Source organism: Terrapene carolina, unplaced genomic scaffold (genome assembly GCF_002925995.2).
Source record: "Terrapene carolina triunguis isolate 2854851 unplaced genomic scaffold, T_m_triunguis-2.0 Scaffold58, whole genome shotgun sequence".
NCBI lineage: Eukaryota > Metazoa > Chordata > Testudines > Emydidae > Terrapene > Terrapene triunguis.
This window is the reverse complement of record NW_020664409.1, coordinates 39,813,948-39,834,214: the sequence shown is the minus strand read 5'-3', so window position 1 is coordinate 39,834,214 and position 20,267 is coordinate 39,813,948. Positions and strand designations below refer to the sequence as shown.

Below are 20,267 nucleotides of genomic sequence, written 5' to 3'. Positions count from 1 at the left end.
TGATGGATTAATAAAGGCAGAGTTTGGAGAATTATTAGTTTCTTCAGGCCAGTCTCATTTATTTTTTAGATACCCTTCATAACTGAGTGCATGATATAAATTAAGAACATTTGCCACGTTAGACTCCTTTCAACATATAGAACAGTTCATAGTCTAATGCTTGGCAAAAGTATGTCTCTTGACCCATATTTTAAAGTACACTAAATATGGCCTCTGGTGGACCACCAAGGGAGTGAGTGTCAGAGCAAGTAATGCTGCACTGAAAACATTCTGATTTAGGTTCTTGGCTACTGCAATCAAGGAGTGCACTAAAACAGTGCCATTCAGAAGGGAAGATGCAAAGGTGGTCTCTAGGCCCTTCGCTCCAATCCTTGGCTTGTGGTGTGTTGCTCTCATATTCCTAAATAACTTCAACCAGCCAGAACACTTGGAATTAGATTATATTCCAATGGGCCCTGTAGCAGGGTGCTGGTGCAGAGGCACCTAATTAGCCCCTGCTCAGCCAGCCCCAATCAGGGGAAACAGATTGGGGCTGGGAAGAAGTCTGGTGCCTGGCCTTTAGAACTGGCTGCACCTGTGGGCCTGAGGGTTCAAGGGCTATAGAGGCTGGCTGGCAGCCAGAAGGAAGGGGGGATGGCCAGGGGAAGGTCAGTCTCTGGGTGGAAGTGGAGATTGTAAGGCCTGCAAACTGTATATAGTATATCACTGGTGGTGGGAGAAGTCTGTAAATGAAAGCCATGGGTGCTGTAGAAGGAGAAGCCTCTCTGTGCTTTATTGGGGCAGCCAGTGGGCCCCAGGAAGAAGGCCGGGCAGGGGACCTGTTACAAGCCCATGGACCAATTAGTAATCAATGAAGCAAATGCCACATCTCTTTTTCCAAGATCATATGTCTATGCCACCAGTAGGAAGGAGGTGGTGGTATTGGAGTTGCAACACTGGTTTTATACCACTGGAGGATCCACCTTGCCCCAAAGTGATCCTCTTGGGGCCATTTGAAGGGGCTCCATGCTCAGAATAGTGTGGTACAAAGTGCCAAACTTTACCCCAAGTTATGGGCCCTGCCACTAGGCCTCAAAAATACACATCTAGTGACATAAGTGTACCAATTGATTGAAGTCACTGCAATGACACATAGGAAGAGAGACAGTATTTACAGTAGCCAGATCATAAATTATATAGGGCTTTATTGGTTAAAAACCAACACCTCAGAAGCTGATGGAAAGCTCCTGTAGTGAATGGGACATTTTTAACTAGCTGAGGCTTCAGAATGGTCTTCAACAGTAGCCACATTGTGGTATTTCTTTCTGTAGCTGAAAAAGACATGAATGATTGTAGCAAGTCCTGCCTGAACATGGAAAGGAAGATGTTCAGAATCTTCCTATTGCTCTGCAGTTGGAATTGTTATTGATGTTAATGAAAGTTCTGCAAAACTCTATAGTGACTCTAAGTGAACTAACACAATTGCTCATTTCTATTGCCATAATTTTTAGTAACATGCTTTCGCTTACAGTTTGCAAGACAAGAAATATCTTAAAATGGTATTAAAACTGTAGTTAATGAAATTTTGTTCTAAACTATTGCCCAAACTTAGTATTTTTAGTTTATTTTAATACAAGTGTCATATCTGAATTTTTGTTTTGTTGAGAAAGTAAACACATACCAGAACAATTCCGCTTTTGGACTACTTACTACAGTGACTAGTAAAAGGCATTTGAGAAAGTTGTTTGTGTTTCTTCTATTTTTCTTTAAGAACATAATGAAAATATACATTCATCCATATATACATTCAAACAAATTCTATAAATCTATTATTGAATCTATACTAAAGGGTACACCTTAAACAACTATTTTGTTTTCAGGGTACTGTTGCTGTAGGGTACACATGGTATAATATTTTTCTTACTTTCTTTCTAGTCAGACATCAAGGAACATGTTTTCAGCGAAGGGATGAATCAGAACCTTCTTAAAGGTTTTGTAGAAACTGGAATGGTCAGATTTTTGGCGGGGGAGGAGGAGAAAACTGAATAAAATGTAGTAAGAGAAGCAGGCTCCACCTTAGAGGAAAGAAATAGGGAACAGTCAGCAAGCAGAAGTTTAAAATGTGTGAGAAGAACCATGGATGAATTAAAGAGAAGTGAAAGTGAACAGAAGAAATAAAAATAAAAGAAAATAAGAAACCATTAGAGCCAGGAATACATTGAGACAAGAAGCTGGCAGAGAAAGAAAACAGACTGAAAGATCCACCTGTAGATATAAATGAGCTCCTAGTTACCTCATGTAGTGCTGAGCATATGAAGGGCATGGTTTACCTGTTTGTGAAATATGAAAATAAAAACTATTTTTCTTCACCAACCCCAATGGAATTTTCTGTTTAAAATTTTTATCTGAGTCCAGTTGGCAAATATATTTTTGGAACAATGGAACAGGCCTATTACTTTGCTGGCTCCCACGGCAACTGGTCTACCAGGAGAAACCAACCAACAGAAGCCAATAATGATCTGTAGAAATGGAGACCAGTAGAAGAATTACAATAAAGTATACTGGGATTTCAATTAGGGGAGTATATTCTTATCTTAAAGACAGTACTTTGTTAGCTTTGGTGAAGGGTAAATACATTCAGAGTATGATTCTACAAGGACTGAAATATTTATGTAAATGTGATAAGAGGGTTCAGGTTTTTAGCCACTCCTTCAGAATAAGGAGTTTGAATCACCCAGCTCTTGTTAACTATACTGCTATGGATTTCTCCAGGCAAATATGCTGACACATAACTAAGGATTCAAAAGGGCAAATACTTATTGTGGAGCATAATGCTTAATAATATGAGTAGTCTGATTCACTTGGAGCATTACATTTGGAAATGTGTCATAATTGGGTCCAAATTGTAGCCATATCCTGGCATTTTACCATGTCTGCAATTCTTTTTGAAATGAATTAAAGTTGTGTAATTTTGATGGTAGGCTATGACCCATTAATATTTTGAAGTTTAGCATAGTACTGTAACTCATTCTAACATAATTACTATGGGACAAGTGTGATTTTTGCCACAAGCCCTATGTATGGGGCAACACACAGCTATGCTGCCCCAGGAGCTGTCACCATCTGTTTCCCTGCTCCAGGGGGTATGTAACCTTTGGCAGCCCTATACCTGGTGCAGTACATATTCCTTGGTGCAACTGTGTTGGCTGGTGCGGGGGAATGGAGTATTCCCTGTTCCTTGACATTCACTCTCCACCCAAAATCACATATTATGAGGAATGTAGTGGTCCTGAGGAAGTTTCACGTCTCTCCATGCTGCCATTCACAGTATGAATAGATGGCACAGAGTAGTAAAGAGAGCTTGATGCCTCCACGGGCATGCAGAATGGGTCACGCTTTGGCCCTATATTTGCCTTAAAGATAGAGAGAATTGGCAGGATATGTTTATTAAACAAAAAGCAAAAAGGGGGAAAAGCTCCCAGTTCCTAAATGTTAGCTCCTGAATTCCAGTTTCCCGGCACACATATTTGACAGAAAAATATTTCATTAGCAATATTATTAAATACAGAAAAATCTGTAATGAAAATGCATGGTGCAGATGACATGCCCCATCAGTAGGTCAGTTCTTCTTTTCTGCTAATTTCACTTAGAGGCAGATTCTACAAGCCTGTGCAGAAATCCCATACATCAGACCTACAAGGTGAGGGATAATCAGGGCTTTAACTGAAAGGACAAACTGGAAGCAAAGTAGACTGAAAGATGGTTAGGCTTGGTCTACACAAGGCACTTATGTTGAAATAACGACATCACTCAGGGTGTGGAAAATCCACACCCTAGAGCGACGTAGTTATAGCAGCCTAACCCCTCGTGTAGACAGTGGTACATCAACAGGAGAAATTCTCCTATAGGCGTAGGTAGCATCTTCACCAAGCACCACAGCAGTGCAGTAAATGTAGACAAGCCCCTAGGTTCAACAGCAACAAAGAATTCTGTGGCACCTTATAGACTAACAGACGTATTGGAGCATAAGCTTTCGTGGGTGAAGATAAATTGAATGTATTTAAAAATAATAATTTACTTTTCACTATTTAAGTAGTTTGTTTACTTTTTATACCTCACTCACTTTGGACCACAAAATACAAAACCCATCTTCACCTTTGTTTCTGGTCAGTTTCATTTTGTTTAACATTGCAATATTCAGTTTGGGGGGGAGGGGGGAAAACATTTATTTTTTTAAAATCACTGTCCATTTGAATATTTAAAACCATCACAGAAATACTCAGCACTGCCAGCTGTTGCTTTTTCTTCACACCCCAGGCTCTGGAATAATGTAATTAAGTGAGAATCTCAAGTTTTCTCTTAAAAAAAAAATAAAATAAAAAAGGAAATCTAGACAGCTCGGTTGCTTGAAAATGTGAACTCTAAATGAAATAAAAATCAGAAGCCCAATAAAAAAGAACCACAAACATTTTTTTTTTAAGCTTGTCTTTTGAGTTGTGAGGCTTGACTCACACTCCCTCCGTTGCGGGAGGTTGGGGGCTGAAAACGGCGGCTCAAGCGCTGAGCTGCGAACGCCCCCAGACTTTTGTCAACTTCACCAAGCTCACCTGCAAAGCCGCTTCCAGCATCCCCGCCTCCCTTCCCCTCGCGACTGACCCTGAGCCCCGGGCCCCCGCCTTCTCGGCTCCAGCTGCGCCTTTGCCTGCTCTACCTCGTGCATGGGGGGCGGATTTCACTCGCTCTCTGGGGAAATGAAGCCAAACTCCTAGGGCGGTCCCCGCCCCCAGGGACAACCAGGGGGCCCCAGCTGGGCAGGGGAAGGCGGGAGGGCGCTGCCAGCGGGGAGGCCGGCGGTACAAGGGCGCCGCCGCCGAGACTGCCCCCAGCCAGGGTGGGGAAGCCGCCCGAGCCACAGCCGTCCAGGCAAGCGGGGCTCAGGTGTGTCTGGCGCCTCCCTCTTCGTGCGCCGCTACGCCCACCGCTGGGGCAGGGCGGGTTCCGCGGCGGGCGGAGGAGGGGAAGCAGCGCCTGGCCCGACCTGGCCGGCGGAGGAAGGGGGCTGGCCGAGAAGGGAGTTTCCTGGCCCAGGCGAGGAGCACAGCAAACAACTCAAGTCCTTGCAAGGAGCCGCACGGCTCGTCTGCCGCTGTGCCCCACCCGCCCCGGACAAAAAGAGGGAAAAGAAAGTAGCCACCGCCTGTCGCCGCCGCCTTCCCGCTCGCCACCGCACCGGCAACAGCAGCAGCCTTGCCCCCTGCTCCTCCGCGGGCGCACTCAGCCAGCAGCCTCCGCCGCCCCCAGCCACCCCGAGATGGCCCCCGCCGCAGCCCGCCAGGGGGGCTCGCTCTGCAGAACCGCCTGTCTGCAGCTCCTCTTCGGCCTCTTGGTGAGTGTGGCCAGCGCTCCCCACCCCACAGCGGGCGCAGCGCCTCTTCCCGGGCCGCGGTGTTCTGCGGGCTGGTCCCGCTGCCGCCGCTGGGAAGAGTTTGGGGCCACCCGCGCAGGATACGGTCCGTAGTGGTTACCCGCAAGGTTTTGGTGAGGCTGTAAGCAGCGGCGCGGGGAAAGCTGTTCTTTGTACCAGGGCTAGGGCAGTGGTAGTTGTGTGTGTTTGGAGTGGTCCCCCCGTTCCCCCCGAGATGCGTTGATTTGTTTTGTCTGGATCAGTCAGAGCAGCCTCGTTTTTTCTCTTTCGAAGAAACCAAATGTAGTGAGCGTTAGTGAAATGTTAACTGTGTGCCTGCTGATTATTGAATAAGTTTCACTTAAAAAAAAAAAGTGAAACTTTGGCTTAGATGCAGAGTCTGGATTCAGAGAGAACCATTTCCCCCTCTTAACAAATTCCCCCCCCCCCCCAAACAAACAAACAAACAAAAACTTTTCCTGAATTCATTTGAACCTTTTTGGGCCCAAGTTGTCAGTGAAGGCTTGTTGAAGTTCATTCCTGGCTTCTCACTTTAAAAATATATATATATTTTTTGGTAGGGCTTAGTAACCTTTGCCCCTTTTACATTAACTTGTAAATTAAAGTGTCGGAAGGCACCATTATATGCCATGGAAGGAATATCATGTTGTATGGTGAAGAGGATATGTGCCTTTCTGGTATGAAATCCTTACTTATATGAACTTTAGAAAGGGAAGACTAGATGAGTCAGAAAAATTAAATTGACTTTGGTGCTTTGTCATCTACATCTATAGATTTGTTTAGTCCAACTGCCCAAAATGGTGCTTGTGGGTTTTTTGTTGTTGTTTTTTTTCCGTTTTTTAAGTGGTGTTTCTTGATTAGGGCTGTCAGACTAGACATGCTTTGAGCAGGGGATTGGACTAGATGACCTCCTGAGGTCTCTTCTAACCCTAATATTCTGTGATTCTATTGGTTATTACAGCAGTAAAGGATTATCATTTATACATATATTTATTATTAATAAATCAGGTATGAAAAGGAAAGTTTCTTTATGTTGTATTTATAAAAGTCAAATTCAGTTACTCATCTGAAGCCAAATCCTGCTCACCATGCTCACACAAGTACTCCTATTTCCTTTAGAGGGTCCATGCATTGGAGGGTGAACAGTTTTTGGCCCGTTTCAGTGCAGGGTAACTTATTTATTTATACCCATATATAATTATCAGCCCTGACCAATTCTATTTGCCTTCAGGAAAACAACTCTTTTTAATGGGTGAGTAAAGTAACATTAGCTTGGCCGCCCCCCATTATCATAATTAGAGTAAAGAATAGGTGAGTAGATTGTCCCTGTGTAAGTAAACTTTCAATACTATTGCCAGGCGAAATTGATTATTTTAATATATAATGCACTCAGTCTTGGAATATTCTCACGAAAACTTACCTGCCCAGACACAATCCATTTACTTACCCTTACTGTAATCTCGATGAATGGAGGGGAAAAAGCCATGCTAATCGTACTTTACTTACCAATCCAATTAAAGAAAGCAAAATTCCCCTGCCTTCTCTTGCACCCCCCAACAAACAAACAAAAACAAACAAACAAAACTCAACATAACAAACACTCCTTACATAATGCAAGTGTAGGCATCTGTGTCATATATACACTCAGAGCATATTGAACCCTTTTATGTTTACCAGCAGGTCTATTCTTATCTTGTCTCTGGATATATTACTTCCATAACTCTTCATGTGAATATCAGACTAAACTTGTTGGGTAATGTTTTGAAATAACATTTCATTGGCCTAAAAAAACTCCTAAACTATGTCCGATTATATTGTTTATTATTTTTAATTTAAAAAACAAGCAACATTTTTTTTTTCCAGGAGAGACAGGGAAGTTTTGTAAGGATTAATTACTATTACAAATAGCCCAAATGTTAGCTGGGAAATTAATAGTGATTTCAGTTATATGGTTGAGATTCATGAAAGGATGTGAACAACAGAAATAATTTAAATAGGAAAAGCCGCTTTTACTGATGCAAACACAATATTTTAATTATCTTAAATGCTGTGGTTATCCAGAGTGTTTCAGAATTAATCAGTTTTAAAATCATGATTGGCTGGAATTTCAAAGACTGCTTGATTTTTGAACTAGGAACCGCTATGCCTCCATTTCATTTTATAAAATGTGGTTATTATTTACCAGCTACAGATGGGCATTTTGAAGTTTGAAGCCCCAATTCTGTAATGCGATATGTGTAAGTTGACAGACCTCTGCACATATTTGGAGCCTTATAAATCAGATGCAATTGAAAGATTTGGGGCTTAAGTAGTTTTTTAGTAAAGTACTTTTGAAGATACAAATTAATATGTATGTGCCAAGTATTATATGACATTAATAAAATATTTATTCCTTTAAATATTACAAATCAATGCAACCCTATAGAAATAAACTTTATGAATTGCTGAATTTTAGTACACTTCATCCATGGAGTCCAAAGTACTCTTTAAAGGAAGATAAATTTTTATTTTCCCACTTCAAAATGTGGTGAAGTGGGAGGCCGAGTGTAATCCTGACCCTGTTGAAGTCAATAGGAGTTCTGCCAGTGACGTCAATTGGGCCCAGCATTTCAATTACAGGTTAAAATCTTTGCTGAAGTCACACACATCATGGTGAGAGTCAAGAACAGACCCTGCTTCTTCTGAGTTCTAACCCTGTACATTATGCCACAGTGCTTTCCTGTCATTTGTAATAAATGATACTTTCTAGGTTGTTTCGCTGGACTGTTTAAAAAAACAAAGCAAAAAACCTCCCTGTATGTCTCATTACTCATGTAACTTGAAATCAGTCACCAAAATATGTAATACATGTTTCAACTTTACATTTTGGTATTCTTTATTTAACATGACTAAAAATCTAGCTACTATATACTTTTTATGCCATGATTTCAAACAATGTTTAAAAATACTTTCACAGCAAGGGTGACTATTCTTTTTTGTTTTCTTTCCTTTTCAGGTATTGAGTTTATTTTGTGAAGCTTGCAAGAAAGTCACTTTTAATGTTCCTTCTAAATTAGAGGCTGGAACATTAGTTGGCAGAGGTGAGAAGCTTCAAAATGTCCTTCAAAACTCTACATCATCATTTCACCATTTCTGTAGCTGCTTTTACAATGAAGAGGAGATACTGATTTATTTTGTAATACAATTTATTGCAGTTGGGATAACACCCAGTTAGTTAAATTCAACTGCATATTGGATTAGCCTTTTACTGAAGGATTTGCTGTGTTTTGTTATACATTTTAACGCTGCTCACCAGCAGCATGTGCACATTTTGATTCTTGTTATAACCAATTACTAGCATATTTATTTTTTATTCAAGGCAGAAGTTTTGGCCAACATTTTCCAACTTGGATGCCTAAAGATAGGTATCTAAAAAAAGATCTAAATATGTGGTCTAATCTTTGCAAGTGCTGAACACTCATAGCTTACATAGAAGGGAAACATTTTCTATAGTTAGGGCTCTACCAAATTCACGGCCATGAAAAACACGTCATAGACTGTGAAATCTGGTCTTGCCCTGTGAAATCTGGTCTTTTGTGTGCTTTTACCCTATACTGTACAGATTTCATGAAGGAGACCAGTGTTTCTCAAATTGGGGGTCCTGACCTAAAAGGGAGTTGTGGGGGGGAGTGGGTGTCATAGTATTGCCTCCCTTACTTCTGCGCTGTCTTCAGAGCTGGGCAGCTGGAGAAAGGCGGCTGCTGACCGAGGGCCCAGCTCTGCAGGCAGCAGCATAGAAGTAAGAGTGGCCATACCATACCATGCCATACTTTCTTCTGTGCTCCTGCTGGCGCCGGCTCTGCCTTCAGAGCTGGGCTCCCGACCAGCAGCCACCATTCTCCAGCTGCCCAGCTCTGCGGGAGTAAGGGTAGCAGTACTGCAACCCCCTCCCCCCCCCAATAACCTTGAGCTCCACGCGCCCCCCCCCACTCCTTTTTGGGTCAGGACCCCTACAATTACAACACCGTGAAATTTCAGATTTAAATAGGTGAAATCGTGAAAATTTATGATTTTTAATATCCTACGACCGTGAAATTGACCAAAGTGGACCGTGAAGCCCTATAGTATTTAACTTGGATTGTTTTAAAAAAACAACCAAAACCAGATTTTTCCTGTGTAACTGACGTATGAGCAGTGAAATCACATATGGCCAAATCCTCAGCTGTGGCTATGAAGTATTTAGTGCAGTATTCAGGAGAGAAGTTCCTCAGTCCTCGGGCTGTTCTATACTGGGTTGAGCAGCCCAAGTTTAAGCAATTTGACGGGGATTAGGGAAGCCCAGACAACACCCTCTTTTTCCAGATTAGTCTCCTGTGGCAGCATCTGGGAGGGTGTGATGTAGGAGTTGCTACAGAGCCTCTGTGCCACCTGAGGATCTTCCCACGCAATGGAGATCCTCTGAGAGCTGAATCTGAGGCTGTCTTATACCAGTATTGGCACAGTTTTGGAGCGTGGGCCAGGGTAGTGGCCCTAGTCGCTACTGAAGGAACAGTAGATTTTTATCCCATCACAGTCTGTTGAATGTTTATTAATCAAGACTACCTTTAAAATGAGGGTGAATAAAAAGGACATGCAATGGAGAAGCTAACCTTAATGTCAGTTTTTATAATGAAAATCTATGCAGCTGATCATTGTGTATTTTGTATGAGGGAGGTGGGTATGTATCCTCTTTTAACTTGAATGAATATGAAAGTAATTCATTTAATTTCACTTTATTCAAGAAGAATATTTCAAAAAGTTTTAACCATAAAGGACTACTAAATGGAAGAATTTTATACAATGCATCTGTTTGTCTACAAATATTTATCCATGCCATTGTAGCCTGAATGCTGTTCCTTAACATTTTATTGAGAAAGAATGCCATTTTTGTTGTAATACAACTGGTGACTCATAGCACAATAGTAAAATAAGCAAGGATTTTCCCCACAATTGCTAAGTTCTGTATGATTTTAATATCCTACAGGATATAACAATACACAGAGCTGTTCAGTACTAGGAATAATGCTGACTTACCTTGCCTCAGAGGCAGAATTCATATTCAAGTGCTCACTTATGGGAAAGCAGTGCCATTAGCAAAGGAAGGAAGATTCCCTGGTGTCTTGAATGCTGAACAATAAGGGGTATTATTTGCTGAAATGCTCTGTAATAATGTTTGAACATTCAACAGTAAGGCAGGCTGTTTTTAAGAAGAGAAAGGAACACTGTCAAATTACCCCCTCAGTGGTTATACTTAGGAAACACTGAGATGGAATCTGTTTTTATGAATAAGTTTATCTGACCATACTGGAAAAAATCCTGGTCCCGTTGAAGTGTGTTGGAATCTTGCCAATGACTTCAATGGAGAAAAGATTTCACCCACTGTCTTGTAGCAAAATTATTTATGTACATGGGTGATGGCACTATTTTAGGATAGGTAAGCACTTTGGGGGGCAAAAAATACACAAGAAGAATTATATTACTTTGGGAAACATTAGTCACCCAAATTAAACCTATTTCCTCCCCCCCCCCCCCAACAGTGTCTGTGTAAAGTACTCGCTATGGCCAAGTATCCTTTGCAAATGGCTTAATGTGCTTAACGAATGAATGGATGTGCAACATGAATGTAAGCTTGTTCAGAAGCTGGGCTCTAAATTCTTAAATAAAAGTAGTCTGGCCTTTAGAGGTGCTAAGCACATAGACTCGAAATCGGGCCACTTTTACATAGGTGTATAAATATAAACCAAACTTTAAGCATGTAAGTTTGAAACCATTTGTCTTGTTGTGACTTGAGAGAATCTTTGAAATTTCTTTCTTACAGTAAATCTGAAAGAGTGCCTTAAGTCCACAGAACATCTCAGTTCAAGCGATCCTGACTTTAGAATTCTAGAAGATGGTTCTGTGTATACAACAAATATCATTTCTTTATCTTCTGAAAAAAAGACTTTTACCATATTACTCAAGGACATTCAAAGACATGAAGAAAAGAAGATACATGTCAATTTGCTAGCTCATCAAAAAAAGGTAGGCTCACAATTGCTACAGACGTTTTACTTTTTATTTTTTGGAAACTCTCTTTTTACAGTCTGGCTTCTCATTGTGTAAAAGTTGTTGTTTATAACTCTTAAAATGATCAGGCATAGCTATTGTATAGTAGATTGTGTACTTTTAATTTAGCAATACCTAATAAGTGCATAGGTTTTAATTTTTCAGGACTCCTTGAGGTGGCAAAGGCTGGAAATTATGACGTTCATCGAGGGCATTAAGATTTTAGAAAAGCAAATTTTAAGCAATTAAAAAACTTCATGAGCACTGTATATTGGTAGGAAGTATTAAAATAATGAATGTTGCACAGGGCTGAAGAATTCTCAAGACACCAGGATTAAGTAGAATGGTGAAAAAGAGGATTTAAAAGAGCAAAAACTGGTCCTTAAGATTTGGAGAGAGTTCTGAAAAATCTGTGAGGCTGGGGGCGGGGGGCGGGAAATGAGGGGAAGCAAATAAGAATGTAAACCTTAAGAATTTTTGAGTTGATCTTTATTTAATTTCTTTTGGTCTTCTAAATCCAGACACCTAAGACAAGACATACTAGAGATACAGTCCTCAGGCGAACCAAAAGAAGGTGGGCTCCTCTCCCATCCTCTATGATGGAGAACTCTCTTGGACCTTTTCCAATGCAAATTCAACAGGTACATTTTATACACCAGCTATTTTTATAATGTAAGTGACTTTCCTATCTGACCAGTACAAAATACTGTAAGCCACTGCCTTTGGATTCAGATGGCATCTTTGCAAAAAAGTGAAGAAAACCAACTACATTATTGTTTTAGAAAAGCAACGGTGAATCCTTAGTAACTGCTTTTCAGGAAAAAAATCGTAAGATTAATTCAGCCCCTTTGTGTATATGCATTGATAGTCTTGCCAAATACACATAGGCAGTCTGAGGCAGAAGTAAGTCTAGAACACAACTCCTGAATCCCAGTCCTATTTCTCAGAACTTTTGTCTCATTCTTTGTCTATACTGGGGTCCCATAGAACAAATAATATGATCATGTCACTGAAGACTGTAGCATGCATATACATAAAGGGGCCAAATTAAGAGTGTAAAGGAGAGAGAATGCTATTTGCATGCCTAGTAAAATAGAAGTGTGAGGTTTCGCTCAATAATAAAGGCTGTGAACTGTGCAAAGTTATTAACATCAGCCTTGCCCAGCACTTCTTCAGTGAGGCGAAAGAGGAGAGATGCTGCTGCTGTGTTTATGTTCTGTCTGGAGCACTAGCTCTCTGCCTACTATGTAGGAGACCGGGTGGGGCCTGAAAACATGTTCATTGCAGTTGCTATGGAGATCTGTGGGTCTGGAGCATGCTTATTGCACTTCTGGAGATTTTAGCAGCATTCCTCTAAAAAGCTCTACTTATGTGTAAATACTACTATTTAGAGGCTTATAATCAGGTGAAATCTGGGTGGATTTTTATGAGGACAAGAAAAAAGGCATCTCACTGACCCCAGTGCTATCCCCTTGCCAAATATCAAGTCCCTGCTCCAAAGAAAGAAGGTTCTAGATTTCTTGAAAGAAACTTTTTAGTAAGAACTAACAGTGGCAAAAACCCCCACAAACCACTTCCAGTCATAAATAGCTGAACCAGTTTTGCCTAAAAAGTCAATCTCAGACATAGCAAATGTTAACCAGAATGGTTATGAGTGAGTGATTGAAAGTAGGGGTTTCTAATGAAAAGCATTAGGCAACCTTAGCTACACATGGCAGCTCTGTCTATAATGATGCTGAGACTAAATATATTTTACTCACATCTTCCCCTTCCCCATGCACTCTACTCCAAGCTGGATTTTCTTCCATTGGTATTTGTGAAGGATTAGCAGCCTTTCTCAGAAGTGCATTTACTATAAAGGTAGTTAAGATTGGCAGGGCCAGCTTTAGGCCGATTCCCCCCGAATCGGGCCCCGTGTCCAGCCAGAGCGCGGCAAGCCCGCGGCCCCGCTCCTCGGGCTGCCGCCCCGCCCGGAGCGCAGCAATCCGAAGTGCCACTGAAGACTCGGCGCGCCGCCCGGTGAGTACAAGCCCCACGAATCGGGCCCCGCACTTGCTAAAGCCGGCCCTGAAGATTGGCACAAAGCAGACCATTTTCCTGTTCTGTGTAAAAGTTTGAGCTGCTGTAGTACCTGACCTAAGACTTGGATTTTGTCACCCTTCAGAAAGGATGTATACTGTTTTCTATCCCACACTTATATTAATTCAGAAAACACAGAAACAGAAAGGTGTTTAATGATGAATTATTTTGTCTGTGTTTAACAAATTACTCTTTATAGGTCCAGTCTGACACAGCCCAAAACTACGTCATTCATTACTCTGCAGCTGGTCCTGGAATTGATCAAGATCCAAAGGGTTTGTTTTATATAGAGAGAGAAACTGGGAATATTTTTGCTACTGGCCCAGTAGACCGTGAACAGTTTCCAAGCTTTACGGTAAGGGCCTAAATTGTATACACAATTAAATGTATTTTCATTCTATTGCTAAAGTACTTCACTGGTGTGTTCTAACGGGAATGGGAGGAAAATGCATCTGTGCTCAGACAACTATTCCAAATAGTATCCCTGATATTTACAGGGCAGAAATTGGTGGTGGGAGTGAAGGAAGATCTAGTTTTACAAGACTTCTTTTCTGGTGGAAGAATTGAAAAAGTCTACGTAAAGTTAAAATGAGACAAAAAGATAATCAAGAGAGCTGTATTAGTTCCTCAGCATTTGCTTGTTCAGTTCAGTTTTAATGTTTATTAAATGGGTAAACTGCTCTCTCTGCTGGCTGAGAGGTGTAAGGAGGTGGCAGAAGTGGATAGCTCTGCTTCCAATGGACTGTTGGGAACATTAATATTCCATTGTTTTCCTACACAATAGGGAAATAGTAAAAATAAGACAGTCTAATAATTCCACTGCACATTAGATGTTTGTTCATTCTGCTTCCCTCCGGCTTATTTCTCAGTGAATATACTTACTCCTTTCTCTTAGGCAGTTGGTTAGCCAGGCTCAGACCTTAATTGAAAAGAAAGCAAATAAGAAACACATGGTCAATTATGTCTACTGCCATTGTTTCTTCACTTTCTGCACCTCATAATTAGAAGAGTATCAGAGACTCTTGCTATGTTTGGACACCATTTGTCTATGCACTACTGAAAACACGTTGTTTTTACTTGCCTGACTGTTGTCTCAGGTAGAAACAAGCAAAACTATACAAAGTGTTGGCTCTGCTGTTTTTGGCAACACTAGAGTGTGGCATGCTAATGTCAGCCAACGTTTCTTTGTAGGGTGAGGAAGGAGGTATGCCAGAAGATAAACTTATGGAATTAATAAGTTTAATGTCTCTCTGCCACGGGAATTTGTAGAACTGCCAAGTATGTCTGACTTTGACAGTGAGGAGGAAAGTGTCAGACAAGGCAGCTTCAGATTGCCCACCAAGGAGAATATAGAAATAACATTAAGTGTGGAAAGTTTACAAAAAGTGCTGCCACTACCCCCAGAGGCAGAGGGAATGCACCTTTCAGTAAAACTGAAGCAATCATTCTGTAGCTTGTTCTTGCATCTACGTCTACATAGTCCCCACACACAAAATTGCTGGTATTGCATTGGTTGCTCACTCCTCTGTTTCCACTTTTGCCAAAAGCTGCACTCTGCTTAAGTGAGCACCACTGAGTGTGACGCTTGGATCACAAGATGGGTTGGTTAAGGATGGTGTCTTTGTGACTGGCAGTGGGTCAGTGTATTCAGATCCCAGGATGGAAATCTTTCACTTGTAACTGTGGAAAATAATGCAAATGGTTGTCATGAGGGCTGGGAAGCAGTTAAATGCATTACTTCTACCACTGCCAGCCTGTAACATCAATAATCTCCTCTTGCAACTGATTGAAAACAAATTTGTTACTGAAATTGGGTCTAGCATGTTATCCTGAAGCAGAAACCATTAATCACAAAAGGAAAAGAAACCTAGTGTACCAATGGCTAGAAAGAGCTCAGCTTTGTCCTCCATGGTCAAGAAGGAAAGATTAGTATATGCAAATATATCTATTGCAGACATAAGCCATTTACTTCTATTAAGTTTTTTGTCTGCTTATGAAAAGGATATTTGACATTGTGCGTTGCAGAAATTATTCTGTAGATCCTGTTATCCACTGGGCTGAAAAGGAATATTTCACCCTGCTCTAGAACAGTGGGCAACTAAGGTTTTCTCTCTCTTATAGATAATTTGCTATGCAACCACTCCAGATGGATATTCACCAGAGAAACCACTGCCGCATGTAATCAAAATAGAGGATGATAATGATAACGCCCCATTCTTTACACAGGACCTTTTTGAGTTTGTTGTTCCTGAACATTGCAATGCTGGTAAGCATAATTTTATGATTTTTTTTTTTTAAAGCACTGTATGATTTTTGACCAATAAATATCTAAAATGCTATCAACTTCCAACAGTGACATACCACAATGATTGTGTATAATTCTGATGTTTGATCAGTTTTTCAGTAGGAATAACTAATCAGTATTTTTATATTGAAAGCTACGTTTCCAAAGCACTTCCAATTTATTTCAAATTTGCACCTGCTTCAATTTGCATGCAATATCCACAACTGTATATGCATGCCAGATAGTTAGCCATATACACATGGACAAATTATGTGCACACTCAAATCAGCAGGCCTTTGGAAAAACTGGCTTTACTGAGTGTGCTATGGTACTGTACTTCATGAAGGGAGGATTTTCAGATAATGGTCTTATAAACCATCAAGGCTACTAGAAGTTAAAATAGAGCATAGTCTTGAAAAAGAGATTCTGTGCACTCAGTACAAAAAGTATATCTAACGTGATACTGGTTCAGACCAATGGCCCATTTTGCTTTATATCCAGTCATCCAACAGTGGCCAGTGCCAGATGCTTTAGAAAGAATTAACAGAACAGGGAAATTATCAAGTGATCCATCCCCTGTCATCCAGTCCCAACCTCTGCATCCCTGACCAACTTGGCTAGTAGCCATTGATGGACCTATCTTACATAAATTTGTCTAATTCTTTTTTGAACCCAGTTATACTTCTGGCTTTCACAAAATTCCCTGGCAACAAGTTCCACAGGTTGACTGTGCATTGTGTGAACAGTTCCAGTCGTCTTAATCTCTTCTCATATGGAAGCTGTTCCATACCCCTAATCGGTTTTGTTGCCCTTCTCTGTATGTTTTCCAATTTTTTTATTTTTATTTTTTTTTTGAGATGGGGCACCAGCACAAAGTATTCAAGGTATGGACGTACCATGGACAGTGGCATTATGATATTTTCTGTCTTATGATCAATCCCTTTCCTAATGGTTCCTAATAGCTCTTTTGACGGCTGCTGCACATTGAGAAGATGTTTTTAGAGAAGATCTATGATGACTCCAAGCTAATTTTTACCACTCAAGAAAGAGAATTTAGACCCATCGTTTTGTATGTATTAGGTGGAATATTTTCCAAATGTGCATTACTTTGCGCATTTCAACATTGAATTTCATCTGTCATTTTGTTGCCCAGGCACCCAGTTTTGTGAGATCCCTTTGTAACACTTTAAGTCCAAAGCTGACAGCTCTCTTGAATAGTTTTGTATCATCTGCAAACTTTGCTACCTCACTGTTTACCCTTTTTCCCAGATAATTTATGACTATGTTGAACATCACTGGTTCCAGTACAGATCCTTGGGAGAACCAACTATTTACCTGTCTTCACTCTCAAAACTGGTCATTTATTCCTACCCGTTGTTTATTGTCTTTAACCAGTTACTGATCCAGGAGAGGACCTTCCCTCTAATCCCATGACTGCTTAGTTTGCTTAAGAGCCTGTGGTGTGGGACCTTGTTAAAGGCTTTCTGAAAGTCCAAGTACACTATATCCACTGGATCACCCTTGTCCATGTTTGTTGACTACTCTCGAAGAACTCTAATAGATTGGTGAGGCGTGATTTGTGAGGCATCCCTTTACAAAAGTGGTGTTGACTCTTCCCCCAACAAATTGTGTTCATCTGTAGGGCTGCCCAAAGGGGGGGGGGGCAAGTGAGGCAATTTGCCCCAGGCTCCACAGGGGCCCCCACGAGAATATAGTATTCTATGGTATTGCAACTTTTTTTTATGGATGGGGCCCCCAAAATTGCTTTGCCCCAGGCCCCCTGAATCCTCTGGGCGGCCCTGTTCATGTGTGTCTGATAATTGCTCTTTACTATAGTTTAAACCAATATGCCTGCTACTGAAGTTAGGCTTATAGGCCTGTAATTGCCAGGATCACCTCTGGAGCTTTTTTAAAATTGGTGTTACATTTAGCTACCCTTCTAGTCATCTAGTACGGAGACTGATTTCAGTGATAAGTTTTATTTATCACAGTTTTGCAATTTCATATTTGAGTTCCTTCAGAACTCTTGGGTGAATATCATCTGTCCTGGTGACTTCTTATTATTTAATCAATTTGTTCCTAAATCTTCTCTTTTGACACCTCAATGTGGGACAGGTTCCCATATTTGTTACTTAAAAAGAATGGCTCACATTTTTTGCAGTGAAGACCAATGGAAAGAATTCTCTGCAATGGCCTTGTCTTTCTAGAGTGCATCTTTAGCACCTCAATCATCTAGTGGCCCAATTGATTGGTTGGCAGGTTTCCTGCTTCTGATGTACTTGAATGTTTTTGCTGTTAATTTTGGTATCTTTTGCTTAGTTGTTCAAGTTCTTCTTTTTTTTTTTTTTTGCCTACCTAATTTTCCTCTTACACTTGACTTGCCGAAATTTACGGTCTTTTCTATTTTCCTCAGTAGGATTTAACTTCCAATTTTTAAAGGATGTCTTTTTGTTGTTGTTGTCTGTAACTGCTTCTCCTACTCTGTTTAGCCCTGGTGGCATATTTTTGGTCCTCTTAGTGTTTTGTTCTTTATTTGTAGTACACATTTTAGTTTGAGCATCTATTGTGGTGGTTTTAAAAAGTTTCCATGTAGGTTGTAGGCATTTCACTCTTGCAACTGTTCCTTTTAATATGTGTTTAACTAGCTTCCTCGTTTTTGTGTAGCTCCCCTTTTTGAAGTTAAAAGCTACTGTGGTGGGTTTCTTTGGTATTTTCTGGCCTATGAGGATGTTACATTTAATTACATTATGGTCGTTATTACTGAGCAGTTCAACTATATTCACTTCTTGGACCAGATCCTGTGCACCACTTAGGACTAAATCAAGAGTCGCCTCTCTCTTCTTGTGGGTCCCAGGGCTAGCTGTTCCAAGAAGCAAAATGGTGTCTAGAAACTTCATCTCTGCATCCTATCCTGAGGTGATGTGTACTCAGTCAATATGAGGATAGTTTAAACCCCCATTATTATTGAGGGTGGTTTTTTGTAGCCTCTCTAATGTCCCTGAGCATTTCAGTCATTGTCACCATTCTGGTCAGATGGATGGTAGTATATTCCTACTGCTAGAGTTGTCTTATTCAGGCATGCAATTTCTATCCATGGAGATTCTATGGTATGTAGTTATATCAATATCCTCACTTAATACCAGACACTCAAGTTCACCCATCTTAGTATTTAGACTTCTAGCATTTGTGTACAAGCACTTATAAAATTTGTCAGTATTCAGTTGTCTGCCTTCATGTGATGTAATTGAATGGGACTCTTTTTTTTGTTTGTTTTGACTGTTTCTCTTCTACCTGTATTTTATCAACTTCTGTCCTGTCTTCTTTACCAGGATATAGAACATTCCCTTTAATAAATCCTCCCCTAAGAGACATCTGTCTGAATCATGTGCTCCTCTGCACCACTCAGCTTTCCCCCCAGCCATTAGCTTAAAAACTCTGCACATATTTTATGTAAATAGGGGCAGTTTAGCCATAATGTACAAAGATAATTACTCAAAAACGCAAATAAAGAATTGTGAAATACCACCTTTGTTCCTATCACAGGGTTAATGTTTGGAATTGACAATGCAGGTTTACTTTGAAAGCCACAATGATAAACTTTTGGCATTGTGTTAAAAATTCATTTTGTGGTATCTCAAACTGTTATAGAGCCCATTCAATTCATGGGGGGGAGGGGGAGGGGAGAATGACCATTTAAAGCAAAAATGCAGAACTGACATCCCTATACTTGATCCACAAATTTGAGCCCTGGATCCTGCAAACACTTAGGAACACGGTTAACTTTAAGCATGGGAATAGTCACATTGACTTCACGGTGACTAATGTTTAGCCAACATATAAAGACACGATACTCAGATTCTTCACTCACAATTCATTTTGAGCGTGCAAGTAAGAGTTGTAAACTTTATAGCATTTTTTTCTTCATATTGCAGCTACAAAACGAGTGGTCAGTCCAAGTATTATTTGTCCACATTATATCTGGTTTAGAAGTGGGTTTTAAAGTCACTTCTGGACTGAACACCTAGAATGAAGTGCAACATATATACCAAAATACTTAAATATAGAATGAACGCACACAGGAGTACAATAGTTATACATTAAACACTGACCATATTTGCCAGAATAATAGATATAGCACCGCTTTTTGCCCTGGGCTGTCGTCTCTCATCCTAAAAAAACAAAGCAAAATACATTCTACATCAGTGCTTCTCAAAGCCCCGGTCCACCACTTGTTCAGGGAAAGCCCCTGGCGGTCCGGGCCGGTTTGTTTACCTGCCGTGTCCGCAGGTTCGGCCGATCGCGGCTCCCACTGGCTGCGGTTTGCCGCTCCAGGCCAATGGGGGCGGCACGGGCCGAGGGATGTGCTGGTCGCCGCTTCCTGCTGCCCCCATTGGCCTGGAGCAGCGAACCGCGGCCAGTGGGAGCCGCGATCGGCCG

General features: G+C 40.9%; 1 protein-coding gene across 1 annotated transcript in view; it reads left to right on the top strand.

Annotated features, from left to right (window-relative positions):
* Nucleotides 1-4,933: 4,933 nt before the first annotated feature.
* DSC1 (desmocollin 1) overlaps nucleotides 4,934-20,267 on the top strand; it is a 39,878-nt gene continuing 24,544 nt past the window's right edge. The window contains exons 1-6 of the mRNA XM_026661752.2: nucleotides 4,934-5,365; nucleotides 8,400-8,484; nucleotides 11,241-11,443; nucleotides 11,989-12,108; nucleotides 13,746-13,901; nucleotides 15,668-15,812. Coding sequence (XP_026517537.1) covers nucleotides 5,291-5,365; nucleotides 8,400-8,484; nucleotides 11,241-11,443; nucleotides 11,989-12,108; nucleotides 13,746-13,901; nucleotides 15,668-15,812 — 784 coding nt within the window. The 5' untranslated portion in view covers nucleotides 4,934-5,290. The remainder of the gene's footprint in view (nucleotides 5,366-8,399; nucleotides 8,485-11,240; nucleotides 11,444-11,988; nucleotides 12,109-13,745; nucleotides 13,902-15,667; nucleotides 15,813-20,267) is intronic.